This window comes from Xyrauchen texanus, chromosome 27 (assembly GCF_025860055.1).
Source record: "Xyrauchen texanus isolate HMW12.3.18 chromosome 27, RBS_HiC_50CHRs, whole genome shotgun sequence".
Taxonomy (NCBI): Eukaryota; Metazoa; Chordata; class Actinopteri; order Cypriniformes; family Catostomidae; genus Xyrauchen; species Xyrauchen texanus.
Genome location: NC_068302.1, coordinates 25,890,524 through 25,908,628, shown reverse-complemented (window position 1 = coordinate 25,908,628; position 18,105 = coordinate 25,890,524). Strand labels below are relative to the sequence as shown.

General features: G+C 36.6%; 1 protein-coding gene across 2 annotated transcripts in view; it reads left to right on the top strand.

Annotated features, from left to right (window-relative positions):
- LOC127620875 (semaphorin-3F-like) overlaps window positions 1–15,894 on the top strand; it is a 62,834-nt gene extending 46,940 nt beyond the window's left edge. The window contains exons 3-18 of one of the 2 annotated variants that reach the window (XM_052094209.1): window positions 3,055–3,215; window positions 3,310–3,372; window positions 3,487–3,606; window positions 4,760–4,853; window positions 5,012–5,131; window positions 5,228–5,373; window positions 7,813–7,927; window positions 8,017–8,086; window positions 9,112–9,256; window positions 9,372–9,594; window positions 9,746–9,834; window positions 9,948–9,989; window positions 10,565–10,722; window positions 12,257–12,324; window positions 12,427–12,551; window positions 14,015–15,894. In XM_052094209.1, the coding sequence (XP_051950169.1) occupies window positions 3,055–3,215; window positions 3,310–3,372; window positions 3,487–3,606; window positions 4,760–4,853; window positions 5,012–5,131; window positions 5,228–5,373; window positions 7,813–7,927; window positions 8,017–8,086; window positions 9,112–9,256; window positions 9,372–9,594; window positions 9,746–9,834; window positions 9,948–9,989; window positions 10,565–10,722; window positions 12,257–12,324; window positions 12,427–12,551; window positions 14,015–14,431 (2,156 nt within the window). In that variant the 3' untranslated portion in view covers window positions 14,432–15,894. Of the gene's footprint in view, window positions 1–3,054; window positions 3,216–3,309; window positions 3,373–3,486; window positions 3,607–4,759; window positions 4,854–5,011; window positions 5,132–5,227; window positions 5,374–7,812; window positions 7,928–8,016; window positions 8,087–9,111; window positions 9,257–9,371; window positions 9,595–9,745; window positions 9,835–9,947; window positions 9,990–10,564; window positions 10,723–12,256; window positions 12,325–12,423; window positions 12,552–14,014 lie in introns of both variants that reach the window. The other variant, XM_052094208.1, reaches the window with a different exon arrangement.
- Window positions 15,895–18,105: the final 2,211 nt, after the last annotated feature.

Genomic DNA, 18,105 nt, shown 5'->3' with positions numbered 1-18,105 from the left:
GGAATTAAAATCGAGCTTGGAAAAATGTCTTAATTCCGTGATTACAGCCGGTGCTGTCATTTTGAGTTTGAATTTGGCGGGATTAGGCATGTACGCTAGCTGTTGTGTAATGACGTTAGCTACGCAAATGTCCAGGAATATCTCGATTTTAATTGGTCCATGTCTGATACGTAACGGAGATGATTACGGGCATAACATATTTACGTCAAAAGGCACAGCAGATTTGTGCTTTTTGCCGTACATGTTAAAGAATACAGGATCGAAGTGCGCATGCGCAACATGGGTTTTCCGCTAGTCGTCTGCAATGAATGGACCGTAAAAGCACTGCTTATTCTACCATTTGTTTTTAGTTGATTATGCGTAACTGCTACATTTGTCATCATAACGTCTAAACAATTGGAATAACACACATATTGCATATATACAAATCACAAGAATAAAAAGTCAAAATATAAATACAAGTTTATTATTTAATAAACATTTTATTTTTGAATTTTGGCAGGGTAGGCAGTGCCTAGTTTGCCTACCCAGACCGCACGTCAGTGGAGTGCTTGAGGTTGTTTGTACCAAGGTAAAGGTCAAGGTCTAACCTAACATTTGCAGGCTGTCAGGTGCCTCCTATCTGAAGAAAAGCTGAGCTGCTCTTGCCAACAGTCATTGGATTTTGTGGATGAAGCCTGTTGGACAGGGATGAGAGAGAGATCTTAGAAAAGATCTGTGGCCCCAGTGCACAGTGAGCGGTCTGGAATCCCAGCCCAGAGATTCTGTACATGTCTGGAGGATCACCCACTCAGTTGCCAGACCCACACACACACACACACACAGCTCAGCACACTTCGTAACCTAGTTAAAGCCCTGAGGACAACACCTAACACACACACACAAACAAACATGTGCAGACACACAGACATGCACACTCATTGAGTGCATGCGTGGTATCTCGCCCATCCATGCCTGATCTCGTATGCATGTGTTCATGGTTGTATTCACATTGACTCTCTGAATGACTGGATGTTTTTTTAATCAATGATTACTATGGTTATTTTTGTTAATGAAAACTATTAGAGGTGAAAAACGATTTTCATGAAATAAAATTAGATTTAAAAATAAATTGGCTTTGCAAAAGAACAAAATCCAAACCGAAATTATAAATGTAAACTTACGGACAAAGATGACTTTATTTTTATTTTTTGTCAGGATGGTAAATTCTGGATGGAATAATAATTAGCTTAAATTGAACCAAGCCTAACTTTAGACTACAGGAGTATTCTGTCAAACAAGAACCTCCCGATTAGACAAGTGGTTGTTTCATTGACACATAAAACAATTTGCTTCCTCTTTTTTCACCATAGGCAGATGAAAGAACTTGTGTTGGAGTTATGATGCATGAAAACTGAAACATATATTGAACAAAAAAAATACAAAAAAATAATAATATATATATATATATATATATATTCAATTTTCAATGATAAAAATGACAAACACGCTGGCTGTGTCTCGTTTGGAAGGCTGCGTCCTCCAGAGTTTGCATTTTTGTCATAATTTTTCTTATTTTTTCATCTATTGTCAATGCCTTTTATGTATATGCACTTACATTTATACAATTGTTAACCTTTTTGCATTTCCAATAAAAATAATAAAGAAATAAAAGATTTTACGAGACGGCCTCGATGACGTATGCGGCCAACAAATGAGACCTCCAGAGGACACGGCCCTCCAAACGAGACAGCCAATTTATGAAAAATTAAGACCTTAAATGTTAATTGCCTAATGTGGTAACTTCGAAATTATCTATTTTGATTAATGGCAAAAATATTATTTAACAGAACTGAATCAACCTGAATACATTAGGTTATACCAACAAAACTAATTTTAAGGGTTAGATCAGGTAGAAATTGGTAACAAAGGCAGGTTACAACTTTGTATAGTGTAACTAGTGAAATGTAAAAAGCTACAAGAATTCTGTTCAGTATGTCACCTTGAAAAGTGAACATAACTGTCAGCTGAGTGAATATAATTTTCTGTCGATCCTGTATACCAGAGGTTAATAAGCATCTTTATTTGATACATTATCTAAAACATTTTCCACTTGCTCTGACCTTCCTGTCACTGGCCCACTGCTATTTCTGTTTATCCAGCATGTAACCGGCATGGACCGGCAGTTTGGTGTTTGGACGAGAGCGCAGTAATACCTCTGAGATCAAAGTGGTGTGCGGTATGACGCTAACATTGAGTAATTTATAGATTTGGTCTATGTCAGTTGTGCCGTTCTGCTCCACTAAACTCACGCACTTACTGTCGAACTGTCAGAGGGCACCGATTTCAGCACGTCCTCATAACCTCAGATTTATGTTTAAAGTCAACCAGCTTCTTAAACCCTGGCCCACCCTTCAGAGAAATCCCACTTTTATTGGACAATGCATGTAATCACGTATTTGTCATTTAAACCCATGTGAATTTTTATGTGATTTAAATAAAATGCATACTTTTGATTGGTCACGTGTATTTGGCTGTAAGGGATAGAGACAGGGAATAGACACTTAGTACACTAGAGCATGGCATGCTCAGACAGCTGAAGCCATCTCTCATCTCTGCACCTGCTCTGTTCCCCCTCGTCTCCTCCCTCATAGAAAGACAAAGAGAGACTGAAAAAAGAAGAGAGAGTTGGAAACCACCAGTGCCTGCTGTGTGAAAAAAATATGTAAAGGAATAGTTCATCCCAAAATGATAATTCTCTTGTCATTTACTCACCCTCATGTCGTTCCCAACTCACATGACTTTCTTTGTTTCATGGAATACAAGAGGAGAAATTTTTAATAATGTTGATGTCGCTATTTTCCATACAATGTGAATGGTGACTTTGGCTGTCAGTTTCTAACATTCTAACTTCTCCTTTTGTGCTCCACTGAAGAAAGTCATACGATTTTGAAACAGTATGAAATTGAGTAAATGACAACATCATTTTAATATATGACATACCACTGGTGGGTTTTTTGTTGGCGTTATGGTAAATGCTGGTCTCTGACCTGATATATTCTCTCTGTTTCTTAGAGTTACTGGAGACAAAAACCATACGCCCGTTCAGCTTTTCCTTCAACACCAGTGACTACCGAATTCTGCACATGGACCAGGACCAAGGACGGCTCTACCTGGGCAGCCGTGAATATGTGGTCTCCCTGGACATGCAAAATGTCAATAAAGAACCCCTTATTGTAAGACCAAGAATCTATTACAGCATTTAATCTGCGTTTCAGAGTTTGGTTATTTCAATTCAATATTTAAAAAAGAAGTTGTGCGTGTTTTCAGATTCACTGGCCAGCAACAACACAAAGAAAGGGAGAGTGTAAATTAACCGGAAAAGGTGGACAGGTACACTTTAGTCTGTTAGGATTCAATATTTAATATTATTGACACAGAAACAGCTTCTTTACTAAATTAATAAATGTAAAACTCCTTTTTTCTAATTTGCATTTGTGTTCTTAGGGTGAGTGTGCTAACTTTGTACGTCTGATCGAGCCATGGAACAGGACTCACCTGTATACCTGTGGCACAGGAGCTTATAAACCCATCTGCACCTTCATCAACAGAGGCTGGAGAGCTGAGGTACACACACACACACATTTGTTTTCATCATAATTCATTCACTTCTGCTTTTATACTGAGCCAGTCATATTTAAATAAACACAGAATACAGTTTTTAAATGATAATGTTATTTAGTGAAGCTAAAAAGTTATCCAATACCAACTAGGCCTGTGATACTAGTTAAAATGAAATCCCCAAATCTATGAAACTGCATTCATAATGGGGTTCAGCTGAAATAGACACAACCAGGTCTGATTAATGCCAGTCCTGTTCAATCAAATCAACACCTAAATATAACTTTTTCAGTAGCATGGAGTTGGCTAAAAGGTCTCACACAGTTGCACACAATGCCATGGCTGAAAGAAATTCCAGAAATGATGAGGGGAAAGGTTGATTGAAATACTGGGAATGGTTAAAAAGCTATTTCAAAGGCTCTGGGGCTACAAAGAACCACAGTGAGAACCATTATCTCCAAATGGAGAAATTTCTCTGCAACTTCTTCCATCTGCTCCTTTTGCAGCGACTTTAAAATCACTTAAGACAACAGATGGAAAAATAACAAAACAAATTGGATTGTAAATATAAACATAAACCATAATAATAATATATATATAAAAATTACCAAAAGATTTGTTTCATAAAACAAACATTGACAACAGTGTTTGTCATGGACATAATGTGATGTTCCACTTTATTTTCAGAGTTCGGACATGGACTTTATTACCACCTGCTGTGGGAATCTCCAAACTGCAAATGCAGGACTTTGCGCTGAAAACAGACATCCTTTTGAAACATCTTATCGTAGATTTGCAGCACTTCATTTACATGCTGTACAGTACACACAACGTTTGCGCACATACACTCACATATTGCGCAAACACTCCCGCCCACTTGCACTTTACACCGGCTTGAAAGTTGTACTCAGAATTAGCACTCTCACGAAAAATAGATATGACGTTGTGCACGGCCGTAGCGTTGCACTTTGCGCACTTGCGAAAGTAGAGCCCTTAGTAGGTTTGTCAAGTAATTTTCTTTGTGGAGACTGCTGGCTGGTTTCTTGTGGGGAGATTTAGTCACCAAATGGCGGCAAAACCTTGCCCACACACATGATGTTTAAAGTACAATCGCACACAACATGTTAATGTTGTTGTGTATGCATGTGTTTGTGTGTAGGAATATCTCTTCCGGCTGGTTCCTGGTTATGTGGACTCTGGAAAAGGAAAGTCTCCATATGACCCCCACCAAGAGAACGCTGCAGCTCTGATTAGTGAGACCTCTTTCTCTCCTGCTCTCTCTCTCTCTCTCTCTCTTTCTTTTTGAAGAATTTCTAGCATTTTGAGGAGCCTTCTGTAATTTAGTATTTTATATAATCTATATTTAGCGCTTTGTTCTTCCTAAAGTATCTCTCTCCTTCTTTCTCCTCAGATGGGAACCTGTATTCTGGAGTGCACGTGGACTTCATGGGTACTGATCCAGCTATCTTTAGGACATTGGGGGACAGGCCTGCTGTCAGAACAGAGCAGTATGACTCTCGATGGCTAAATGGTATGATGCAAGCTTAGAAATGCAGTGATGTAATTACAAGACAGACAGACCACTGACAAAATCATCTCTTTATCTCTTCATAAATCTCTCCACCAGAGCCTGTGTTTATAAAAATTCAGAAGATTCCCGACAGTGCCGAGAAGAATGATGACAAACTTTATTTTTTCTTCCGGGAGAAGAGTTTAGATGCTTCAGGGGGCAGTGCTCCGAGCGTTCTCGCAAGAGTGGGCAGAGTCTGTCTGGTGAGTAAAATCCAGATATACTTTGTCCAAAAGAAAGACCAGCTAGACACAAAGCTGCTTCTCTCAAAGGGATAGTTCAACCAAAAATAAAAACTCTGTCATAATTTACTTATCTCCATGTTGTTGAATCTCGTATGAATTTATTTCGTCCATGGAACACAAAAGGAGATGTTTGGCAAAATGTTAGCCTCATTCACCATTAGGGGTGGGCGATATAACCAAAATCTTATATCACAATATCAGTAATTTTATTTCACGATAATGATATATACAGTTGAAGTCAGAAGTTTACATACACCTTAGCCAAATACATTTAAACTCCTACATTTAATCATAGAAACATTCCCTGTCTTAGGTCAGTTAAGATCACTACTTTATTTTAAGAATGAAATGTCAGAGTAATAGTAGAGGGAATTATTTCTTTCTTTCATCACATTTCCAGTGGGTCAGAAGTTTACATACACTTTAATACATCCTTAAGCAATTTTGCCACAACTGGAGGTATACTTGGGGTCATTGTCCATATAGAAGACCCATTTTCAACTGATCTTTAACTTACTGGCTGATATCTTGAGATGTTTCTTCAATAGATCCACATAATTGTCCTTCCTCATGATGCCATCTATTTTGTGAAGTGCACCAACCCCTCCTGAAACAAAGCACCCCCACAACATGCTTCACGGTTGGTATTGTCGTTCAACCATATACAGTTAGTACAGTACACAGTGAAACGAGACAACGTTCCTCCAGGACCATGGTGCTACATAAAAAAACATAGGACAAACACAGAACCACATGAGACTAGACAGACTAAATAACATACCTATATAACAATGGTTATTATGGCCAAACAGTAAAAAAAAAGTCATTAGACCAGAGGAACTTTCTCCAAAAAGAAAGATCTTTGTCCCCATGTGCACTTGCAAACTGTTGTCTGGTTTTTTTATTGCAGTTTTGGAGCAGTGGCTTCTTCCTTGCTGAGCAGCCTTTCGGGTTATGTAGATATAGGACTCGTTTTACTGTGGATATAGATACCTGTTTACCTGTTTCCTCCAGCATCTTCACAAGGTCCTTTGCTGTTGTTCTGGGATTGATTTGCACTTTTCGCACCAATTACGTTTATCTCTAGTAGACAGAATGCGTTCCCTTCCTGAGCGGTATGATGGCTGCGTGGTCCCATGCTGTTTATTATTGTGTCCTATTGTTTGTACAGATGAACGTCCAATGTCAAGCAAAGAGGCAATGAATTTGAATGTAGGCCTTAAAATACATCCACAGGTACACCTCCAGTTCAGTACACCTCCTATCAGAAGCTAATTGTCTAAAGACATGACATAATTTTCTGGAATTTTCGAAGCTGCTTAAAGGCACAGTTAATTGTGATAGTCAATTAAAAGTTAAACAATCTGTCTGTAAACTATTGTTGGAAAATATTACTCATGTCATGCACAAAGTAGATTTCCTAAAGGAGTTGCCAAAACTATTGTTTGCTAATAGGAAATCTGTGGAGTGGTTAAAAAAATTGTTTTAATGACTTCAGTCTAAGCGTATGTAAACTTCTGACTTCAACTGTATCATGATATAGTATTTCTTTTGGAAAATCAATAAAAATTGCTTAATATATTAAATAACTATGTGGTACTGTTTATTTTTGGATAATCCAGTCAGTGAATTAAATAGTTCAAAATATAACGTTCTCTTAATTTTTGGAAATTATTTGGAAAAAAAAACACTCAACTTGGGTTTTAAATCATTCTTGGCATAATGCTATATTTTACATTATTAATAATGTAAGTAGCACCAGTGATCCCGCTCTGCGCTCTCCTGTAAAATCCGGGAAGCCTGCTGAACTCGCGTGCACTTGCTTGTTCCAGAGATAGCGCACGCGACACACACATCAAACACAGATGCACATGTCAGATGAGAAGCTTATTTAGCGCTCATGAATTGCCCGAACATGAGATGAATACCATTAAAGTTGCTTTGGTGGCCATCGAAAAATGTTTAATGCATAAAAACCCTGTCCGGGTTTTAAAAATTCTCTCAGTCTCACGTGAAGCCCTGCCCATTGATAGAAAAGCCCACACTGCGCACATGGATATTTACATAATGTGATATACACAATATAGCAAAATCTCGATTGACACTTTATATTGTCACCAGGTCATCATATCACTTAGTCATCATTTACTTTCAAAGATTAAATGAATAGTAACGGAGACTAACATTCTACCAAATATCATCTTTTGTGTTCCACAGAAAAGAGAATGTCATAGAGGGTGAATGAAGACTTTTGGGTGAACTTTCCCTTTAAGCTGCACTCTGACTTAATCATTTTTGTTTAAAAAATGTTGTCATGCAAATGAGTAATTTAAATCAGATGAACCTAAGGTTTGTTTAAGGTCTAGTCTATTATCTGTGTGTGTGCTTTCCCTTGAGAATGATGATGGCGGTCAAAGGTCATTGGTGAATAAGTGGACAACATTTCTCAAAGCACGCCTAGTCTGTTCTGTGATTGGTGCAGATGGTGTTGAAACTTACTTTGATGAACTGAGTAAGGCATTAGTTTTTGTCTCTTCCTTGATCACAGCTTTTCCATAATCAACCCTCTGCCTGAGTGACAGCTATATGTTTGTTTTGTAGGAGATGTTTTCATACAGAGGACCCATGATGAGCGCAGCCCCATCGTGTATGCGGTGTTCTCCACAGCTGGGTGAGACAATCTCTGAACTCCTTCACACAGTTCATTACCTAAAGCATTCAGGATTTCTGTTGTCTGTAAATATTATTTTAATATATATATAAGAAACCGATCACTCAAAAAATTAAAATTTCTATAATAATTTACTCATCCTCATGTCATTTCAATCATATATGTTTGTTTGTTTTTCCATGGAGCACAAATGGAAATTTTTAGCAAAAAGGCTAAGCTGTTCTTTTCCAATAAATAGCAACTTACATTCGTTCTGTTCTTTACACAAAGCTGTAGAAATGGGAGTCGTATTGACTGCTTTTATGGTCCTTTTTGGAGCTTGAAAGCAGTGTTGGGTGTAACACAAGTACAATGTAATTAATTATGTAATCAAATTACTTTTAGTCAAAGTTGTAGCATTGGGTAACAGGGAGAGGAAGCCAGGAGTTCCAGGAGTAACTTTAGGTAACTTATTATTGACGCTGGAGTGGAAGATATCAAACAAGGAACCGATACAAAAAAAAACAACACAACACAACATTGCAATACAAGAACTAACCAGGAATTAAAAAAACAGTAGGGTATTTATACAAAAAGGAACTAATGATGAAATGAAAGACAGATGAAAGTGATGAGGGCTGTGAATTCTGGGAAATGTAGTCCGGGGGAAACTTCAAAATAAGAGTCCTTGGGAAACACGAGGGAGACAGACTGTGACAAAGGTAGCGTCGGGGATTACATTTTAAATTATTGTAATCAGACTTTTAATAAATGTTAAAATTACATTACTTTGGTAAAGCATTTCTAAAAATAGTATTATTTATGTAGAATACATTAAAAGCATTTGTAATTTGTAAAAGAAATACCGTTTTGGAAAGATGAGTAAATGATGATTTTGGACAAACTATTCCTTTTAATTTGCAAATCATCAGTTCAGTCTTTGTAATTCAGATGTCAGCGTTTATAATGGTTTAATGTCGTTAAATGTGTTTTTTTATAATGCCAATGTTCTCTTTGAGTTACTCGCTCTCTTTCTCTCTCTCCAGCTCTGTGTTTAAAGGCTCTGCTGTGTGTGTATACTCTATGGCTGATATCAGAAATGTTTTCAATGGGCCCTTCTCTCACAAACATGGTCACAACTACCAGTGGACACCCTACACTGGAAAAATCCCCTACCCTCGACCGGGGACTGTGAGTATCATTTTTAAAAAATTTGTTATATTTTATTGTTGAATCATTGTTGATATCTCAATTTTAATCATATTCCTAACAGGCTGTAAAAATCACATACTTTTTTTTTTCTCAGTGTCCTGGAGGAACCTTCACCCCTGATCTCCACACCACTAAGGCCTTTTCTGATGAGGCTGTAAACTTTGTGCGTGCCCATCCACTGATGTATCAACCCATATACCCAATACACAAGCGTCCCCTGGTGGTCAGGACAGGTGTTGATTACCGTTTTACCACCATTGCTGTTGACCTGGTGGATGCTGTGGATGGGAGATATGAGGTGCTCTTCCTGGGCACAGGTTAGAAGCTTTAGATCATGTCGGACTCTTCTGGTTAAAGTAAATACAGGGCAATGTCTAGGTTTCTGTTGCATATGTAGGTGCATTGTGACGCATTTGTCACTAATTACAAAAACATGGCCAAATATTTATGGAACACCCCTTATTTTAGATCGTGGAACAGTCCAAAAGGTGATTGTCTTACCAAAAGACATCAGCACAACAGAAGAGCTAATTTTGGAGGAGGTTGAAGTTTTCAAGGTAAATTTACCAGTGACTTTTTTTCCTGTTAAATAAACTAATATTGTAACCATGATGATATGTATGTTTTTGAATAGTGTAATAAAATAATCTGTCTCTCTAATGTTGCTCAGATGCCAGCACCTGTGAAAACTCTGAAGATGTCTTCTAAAAGGGTAAGTTACCTAAATGTGGAAATGCTTTACAGATACCCTGCAAAAAATTATTGTCTTACTAATTATATTTGTCTTATTGCCAGTAAAAAAATCTAAACATGCTTAAAAAAATATAAAATTACTTGACAAGCAAAAGTACATATTTTAAGAGTTTGAGTCTTGTTTTTAGAGAAATTTTACAAAATCTAGTGAGGTTTATGCTTAATTCAAAAATAATTTGAATTAAGTTCACAAATATTTGTTTCTTATTTTAGGCATAAAGCTCACTTAGATTTCACTGAAGAAAAAAACTTAGGCCCAATACCTTATATCAGTTTTGCTTCTCAAGTGTATTTTTAGGTATTTTTAATAGAATAAAAATGGAAAGACTCTGTAAGAAAATTTATTTTGCAGTGTACATCCAATAATATTATAACACTTTCTTCTTGTTTTAGATGTATTTGTCTTTGTTTTGGCTAAATTAATGCAATTAATTGTCAAAAAGACAATGATATTAAAAATATTAAATGACTACGATGACTGAGCAAATACAGTGTGTTGTCTAACATTATGTCTATCTCTTTTGTATTTTACAGCAACAATTATATGTGTCATCAGAAAGGGGTCTTACCCAGGTGTCCCTGCACAGGTGTGCTGTTTATGGCAAGGCCTGTTCAGACTGCTGCCTGGCCAGAGATCCCTATTGTGCTTGGGATGGAGAAACCTGCTCTGCTTTCACCCCGGCTACCAAGAGGTCAGAGTACATTTATTTACCTACTGTAGAGCAGATGGGTGGTCTGTGGCCCTAATTGTGTGCAAAAGGATACATGGACAAAGTGGCACTTTTTCCCCCATTCCATGCTCCTCACATTGTTAATAATTACACAATGACCTCACCTATCTGTGCAGACCGTATACTGTTATTATAATCTATTTACTGTAATGTGTTGGATGTTGTTTGTACAGTATTTATTGCCCCTGCCTACTACTAGACACTATGTTCAGTGTGTTTCACATGTTAAATGTTTTTCACTGTGTTTTTCTGAATACACTTCATAATGTTCCTGCTCATGTCACACTGAAGACAAATAATTGTAACCTTTTATTTTAAATAATGCAGCACTGACTGATGATATGTGTTATCCAAAGAAGAATTTGCCTGTAGAGTTGTTCATTTATTTCTCTATGGCAGCTTCAAAGTTTGAAATGCTGGATATATGCAATGTTTCATATTTTATCTCCACAAAACGACTTGTGCCGTATTATAATCTACCATTGCAGGATGCATAAAGATAAAAGTTTTCTTCTTTTTATTCTTATCATCTTAAGTATATAAGATATATTATAGGCCTAATAAAATAAGATTTTAATCCCAAATCAAATTAAATAAGAAATCGGATATGTTCTCGAAACAGAATCAAATGAATAAAAAACATAAAATAGTCATCTCCATACCAAACAAATTCACTTCAAATATACAGCAACCTCTCATATTCTTTAGAAGACTGAAATCCCCAAAACTTAGAAGTAATTAATGCGCTATACTGTACTATTAACATAAAAAAAAAATTCTGAGGAAATCCAGTAATTATTGCAATCTCTCACTTTTTATCTACACATGTAGATAAAACTGTGTTTGCATTAAAAACATCCAGTATACACAGCTCCTAACGTTTTAAATCCATTAAAACAATTAATTAATCCACTACATAAGGGGCTGTTCATCTCAAACGTATTTTTGCATCTGTCTGTGCTGTTTTTCAATACATTTTCTACTGTATGTAAACATGCACTTGGCGGACATCTTTGACGTATTTGTCTTGCTGTTTTTTCAATGTCTTGGGCAGGACCGCTGAGTTTTTAGACTACGTGTCAAGTTAAAAAGAACTTTAACTTCTAAAAACCTGTCTAAATACACCCGTGTTCTGTTTTGTTAGGTGGCACAAGAATGCGTTCAGTTATCCAGTGAATTATACATCAGTTGTCAAGCATGTAAATGGGACAGCTGTTTTAATAATGACAAACACAGACCTTATTTTATTCATGAATTGAAATCTACTAATCTAAAAAGCCATTAGAAATTCCTGAGGGAATTCATGGCAAATTCGCCTACAAATTGACTGAAAAGCTTTATTGGCCTTCAATACATCTTTATAAACTCTGATGTTTGTAGTTTGTCTTGAAGCAAAATGAAACAAGAGATACCTGAATATATTGTTTTTACTTATATTGGTTCATGGTTGTTGCTCTTCTAAACCTTCTAAAAACTTTTGTGATCGAATCTTTAGGAGAAGCAGGAGGCAGGATATCAAACATGGAGATCCCTTACGCCAATGCCGAGGCTTCAATGCTAAAGGTTTTTATTCAGGCTCTTATACTGTACGTTGTTGAATAATTTCACAGTGTGTTGGATATTTTCTGAAACTTGAAATTGGCCCCTCTTTGACCCTCTCAGTAGAGAAGCGTCTGAGGGAGACAGTGCAGTTTGGGGTCGAGGGGAGCAGCACATTTCTGGAGTGCCAGCCGAGGTCTCCTCAGGCCTCCGTCAAATGGCTCTGCCAAAAGGACGGCAAGCGGAAAGCAGTAAGATGGCAGTTTTTGCTGTTCCAATACCAATAAATTGCCATTAAAATTGTTTTAAAGGGAGCTCTCCCACTGTTAAAAATGTTGTAGTTTGTAGCTGTATTCTGGTATTACAGTATGTAACTGTATTCTGGTACATTTAGATTAAAATTCCTTCATGATTTACTTGCTCTCACATTGTTCCAAAAGCGTATGACTTACTTTATTCCATGGAACACAAAAGGAGATTTTAGGAAGAACTTTATTCTTAGTCACCATTCACTTTTATTATATGGGAAAAAAAGATGCAATGAAAGGGAATGGTGACTGACACTAAAGGCCTGAGACTAAATCCCTGACGATTATGCTCGACGAACTTATGATGGAATGTATATTCACACAGAGTATGTACAAATTTTTTATTAAAAGCTATAAAACCCCTGTTTAGTAGGTGTGAAACACTGTTTCGTGGTCTTTCCTTTATTTAAATTATTGCAATATTGTGTTATATTATCCTTGCAATAAAAATAGCAGTGTGGTTCAATTCATACAATATTGAATGTAAATGTCTTTTTATGGGATATTTTACTACAATCTTAGTGCAAATGAATTGCCAATCCCTGCTGCAATTTTTAATGCCATGAGAATATAGCAGGCACAGTGATTTGCATATTAAATAATGCACATTAAGACAAAACACCATTAGCAGACTTTCAAAAACATACCAGGTTTTTGATTGCAGTACAAATGATTCAAGTATGTATCAGCTGGACATCCAATGCCGGTGTTTGGGAGTTGATAAGTGCCACCAATACGCTTGAGCAGTGACTCAAAAACTCATTGGTCAGTTTTCATCACAGTCTGAAGAAATAAAATCGAACCACTCTCAGTAAAAAAAACCTTCTGCTTGTCGACGGATGATTTGTCGGACCCGATGTGAATCCCACAATTGGAATCCATTTTTCTCCTTCAAAAGCTTGTTAGGAACGAACAATCGCACTGAAAAACTTGGTGTGAACTGGCTTTAAGATTCTGCATAACAACTTATTTTGTGTTCCATGGAAGAAATAAATACAATGGGTATGGAACTACGTAGGGGGGAGTAAATTATGATAGAATTTACATTTTTCGGGGAACTATCCATTAAATGAAGAAATTTATTTATAGATTACTAATGCATTTTGAAAAAATGGGGATTGCTGGCAGGATTACAATTACATTGTAGTTTTGTACACAGTTAATGTATTATCACCATTGGTGGCATGCTCCAATGGTGATAATACATTGGTTACTATGTTAGATCAGTCCATGCAAAGAAAGCAATGTTTATTGCTTTCTTTGCATGGACTGATCTAACATAGTAACCCTAGACAATACTGGTACCATTGTTTTGCTGGCATACAGAAGACAACTTTGTAAAAGTCCTATCCTCTAGTTGATATAAATTCCTGTATAACAATATAAGAATTCCTTTTCATTCTCAGCTCAGTCGGGATCAAGAAGTCTTGAAGACGGGTCAAGGCATCCTGCTGAAATCACTCACCCAATCAGATGCCGGGCTTTACCATTGCCTGGCAACCGAAAACAACTTCAAACACACCGTGGCCCGCATCTCTCTACGGATCCTGGACCGGGAGATTGTCGATGCACTGACTGAGCCGGACAACCCCGTAGAACCCGAGCATCGTCGCCATCATTCGCATCATCACCCTCCACCCCCGCCCCCTCCTCCCCAGACACCCCCACCCCCTCTGCAGCTCCACCCACAGCCAGAGGTGCGCCTAATCAACCAGTACTGCCAGACCTACAGGCAGCAGATGCAAAGCCAAGCCCACAAACCCAAACGCAACAACCGCAGACACACAGGCGAACAGGAAGAGGAGGAACCACAGGAGCAGTGAAAGGAACAGCATCTTCTCTGTGAACATTGTCCCATCACCATGTACTGTCATCTTTTAGTTAATTGATTGATTCATTAGATTGATTCAGTTGATTCTTTAGATTTATCAGACTGTGTCTGAACCCATTTTTGGTTTTCATTTTGAGGTCCACTGCCCACCAAAGTCAGTTCAATGTAATTTGTTTGTCCTACTTTATACACACATAGTAATGCAATGCTTTGAAGTGTACATGAATCTGAGCATATTAGAGCCGAGTCTGTCTGTCACTGAACAGATTATAGCGTAAAAGGCCCGATTTCGGTCATAGTGACCAAATTTGTAGTTACTGCCTTTTTATGGCAATGTAGTTTGATGTTCTGTGCTCTGCTCCCCCAACCAATTTCATTCTGGCTGTGATATGCTCATATCCCCACTTACGTTTGTCATTTTCTATGGTGAGGTTTGAACAAAGTTCTTTAACATTTTTAAATGTACTCAATAAATTCCTATACAGTGTCCAGCCAAACCAGCAAAACTACTGCCATATTATGTAAAATATGCTATTCCCTATCCTAAAAGATTAGCGCATTGATGACTACAGTGTAAATACTACCAGAAGTTTTCGAAACTGTTTTGCAATAGAGGCATCAGAGCTGCAAAAATATTTTGGGATTTATTTAGAGATCGCTGATTCAATCGAGAGTCTTTAAATCCCTCGACCATGAAATATTGCAATGGAAGGAATGTTCTGGATCATTTGAGCACAATTCCCTGAGGATGCTTGGGTGTACTTAGTTGCAAGACTATAATTATAACTCAATATATCTTGACATCATTTTAAGTATTGAAGTTTTTACTCTTCTTAGCTTTTACATTTATATTCAGATTTTCTACAAGTCCCTGTAAGAAAAAGTCTATGATATTATTATTGATCCATGACAGAAATTGAAAGCCTGAAAACTGAAAAGCAACTTTCATGAACAGTATGACATTTTCTTTATGAACTGAACTGGATGATTCTGCTTGGTTAACCATGTTGGCGAGTTTCAGTTAAATTATTATTCCGGGTTCAATACAAGTTCAGCTCAATCGACAGCATTTGTGGCATAATGTTGATTACCACAAAAATGTATTTTGACTCGTCCCTCCTTTTCTTTAAAAACAAATCTGGGTTACAGTGAGGTACTTACAATGGAAGTGAATGTGCCAATCTGTAAACATTAAAATACTCACTGTTTCAAAAGTAGAGACACAAGACATAAACAATATGTGTGGTAACATGATCATATTGTGTAAAGTTGAAGCCAATTTTACAACTTTGTTGACATGGTAATATAATGTCATCAAACCCTAAAACTACTTTAAAATTATAATACATGAGTTTTAACAGATGTAGTCATGTAAGTGCTTTTATAAAATTACAAGCTTCATTTTCTGGATTTTAACCCTCCAAAAACTGGCTTCATTCCTCTCTGTAACCTTGATTTGGAGGGGGTTAAGAGTGGGATGAGTCGAAATAATTTTTTGTGATAATCAATATTTTGCCACAAATCCTGTCGATTGAGCTTAACTTGTAATAAACCCAGAATAATCCCTTTAAGCAATTTTTTCTACCCTCAACCGTGAAGCTGTAAAATGGACATTTGAAAAGAATCCGGTGAATAGATAAAAAAATAAGAAGCTTTTTAACCATTTTTATTTATTTGCAATGATAAAGATTTTTGAAATCTATTTGTATAATACTAAAAATATTATATATTTTCCTTCATTCGTGATGAAACTAAAAAAGAAAGTAGCTCTTATTTTAGTAGTAGTACCTGGTCAGGCAAGTGTTTTATTTGGATAAGATTGTGGACCAAAATGAAAGTCATGGCAACAAGGATTTGCAAAAAGAAAAATAGGAATGAACGATCAGAACTATCTCTGTTCTGATTAATCAAATCTGACTTTCTACTTCATTAACTGTAGTGTAAAGCCTCAGCAAAAACAAATAAAAAAAAATCACATTATTGAAGGAGAAAGCAAACAAAATATCAGTTAGTTGTCCTCTTCTTTTTTTGTCATTCTTTGTTCCCAAACAACTACGTATATGCAAACTGTCCTTTCCTGATTTGGACTGTTGTATACATGTATGGGACAGGGATCGAGTTTATATCTTGACTGATGAAAGTCGGACCACTAAAATTATTCTCAATGAGCAGTACTACAAACCATAATCAGCTTTTCAGTGTCTTGTATTCCATGATTTTTCAATGGCGATACTGTATGTGGTCATATTTTTTGCTTGTGTATAAACACAGTATCTGCTTTGTTTTGTGTGACAATGACACATGTACATAGAAAATGTATGTATATGTACTAAACTTTTCTCTATCTTCATCTCTCTCGTGACCCTCTCTCTTTTTCACCTGCACCATACAACATATTTATTGTGAGAGTGTACATATTCATGTGAGTTGTGCTCTTTGGTGGTGGGACAGGGCTGGTGTTGGTGGAAACTGTCATTGTATGTATTGTTTATTAACAGGACCAGGAGACATGGACAAATGCTCTGGAGAAAGAGGTAGATGTTTTTGAAATCATTTTAATTGTTGCTATTACAAAAGTTAGGGTAAGGCAGAATACATTGTTTATTACATACTGTATAAATACATGTATGCGTATAAATTAATCTTGGAATTCACAAGATTGAATGTATACACAGAAAAGCTGCGCGTAATGTTTCATTTATTAGTTGGCATTGCATAGAAAGAATAATTGTTATAATTCTTCTGAAAATGGGCATAAAACCTAATTCACAGTTGCAGAGAGTGTTTTAAGCCAGAAATGTCTACCTCTTCAAGCACTTTCCATGGATTATCACTTGCACCAAGCTAAAGGACCAGTGCAAGGAAATGTGTTGTACAATTTTCTTTAGAACATACTGTAGTGTATACTTCGTCTAGCCCACTAATGCCAACATATGAACGGATAAGATAATGTGTCTCTTCAGTAGACGTTTGAGGCATATTTATAATGACTATGTGTAAAGAAACAGTTGGTGGTTTTAACCCCAGACATGTTATCTGGCAGTGAAGGGTGGTGATCATATACTAAAGTCCAAACTACAAATCTTTCCTCTTCATAGAGATGTTTTTGTGCAAAATGGCCCACTGTCTGTCTCTGAGGATATGTAACACCACATGCACTTTCTTTGTCCTCTTGTATCTTTCTCTGGTGTTGGTTATTGAACTAAAAGAACCTTCCTATATATGGTTGCTTCCTAAATATTTTCTCTATGTATTGACAGATTTTTGTGTAGGTTTACGTTAATGTGATTGTGATAAATATTATTTTATTATCATGGTATTTCGGGGTTTGGGTGCTAGTTGTTTTTTAAAGCAATAACAATAAACTGCTGTTTTTGTTTGTTAATTCAGTTATTTTTTGGTTATTTCTACTGTCTTACTACTGTTTTGTTGACATGTTTATAGCTATACACTATTAAGCATATTTAAAAAAGTAAGTCAAGTTAACTTCTGTTTTTTTCTTCGTTATTTTTACCTCCCTGATACGACTGTAGGGGGAGTGTCTGTGCAATACACACAGTACGTTTTACACGTCTTCACAAAGTTTGTATTATGACAAAAAAATAGCATTAGCAGATTTGGAATTTAAAAAATAATGTTGTTTAAAAATAAATAAAACTGAGGACA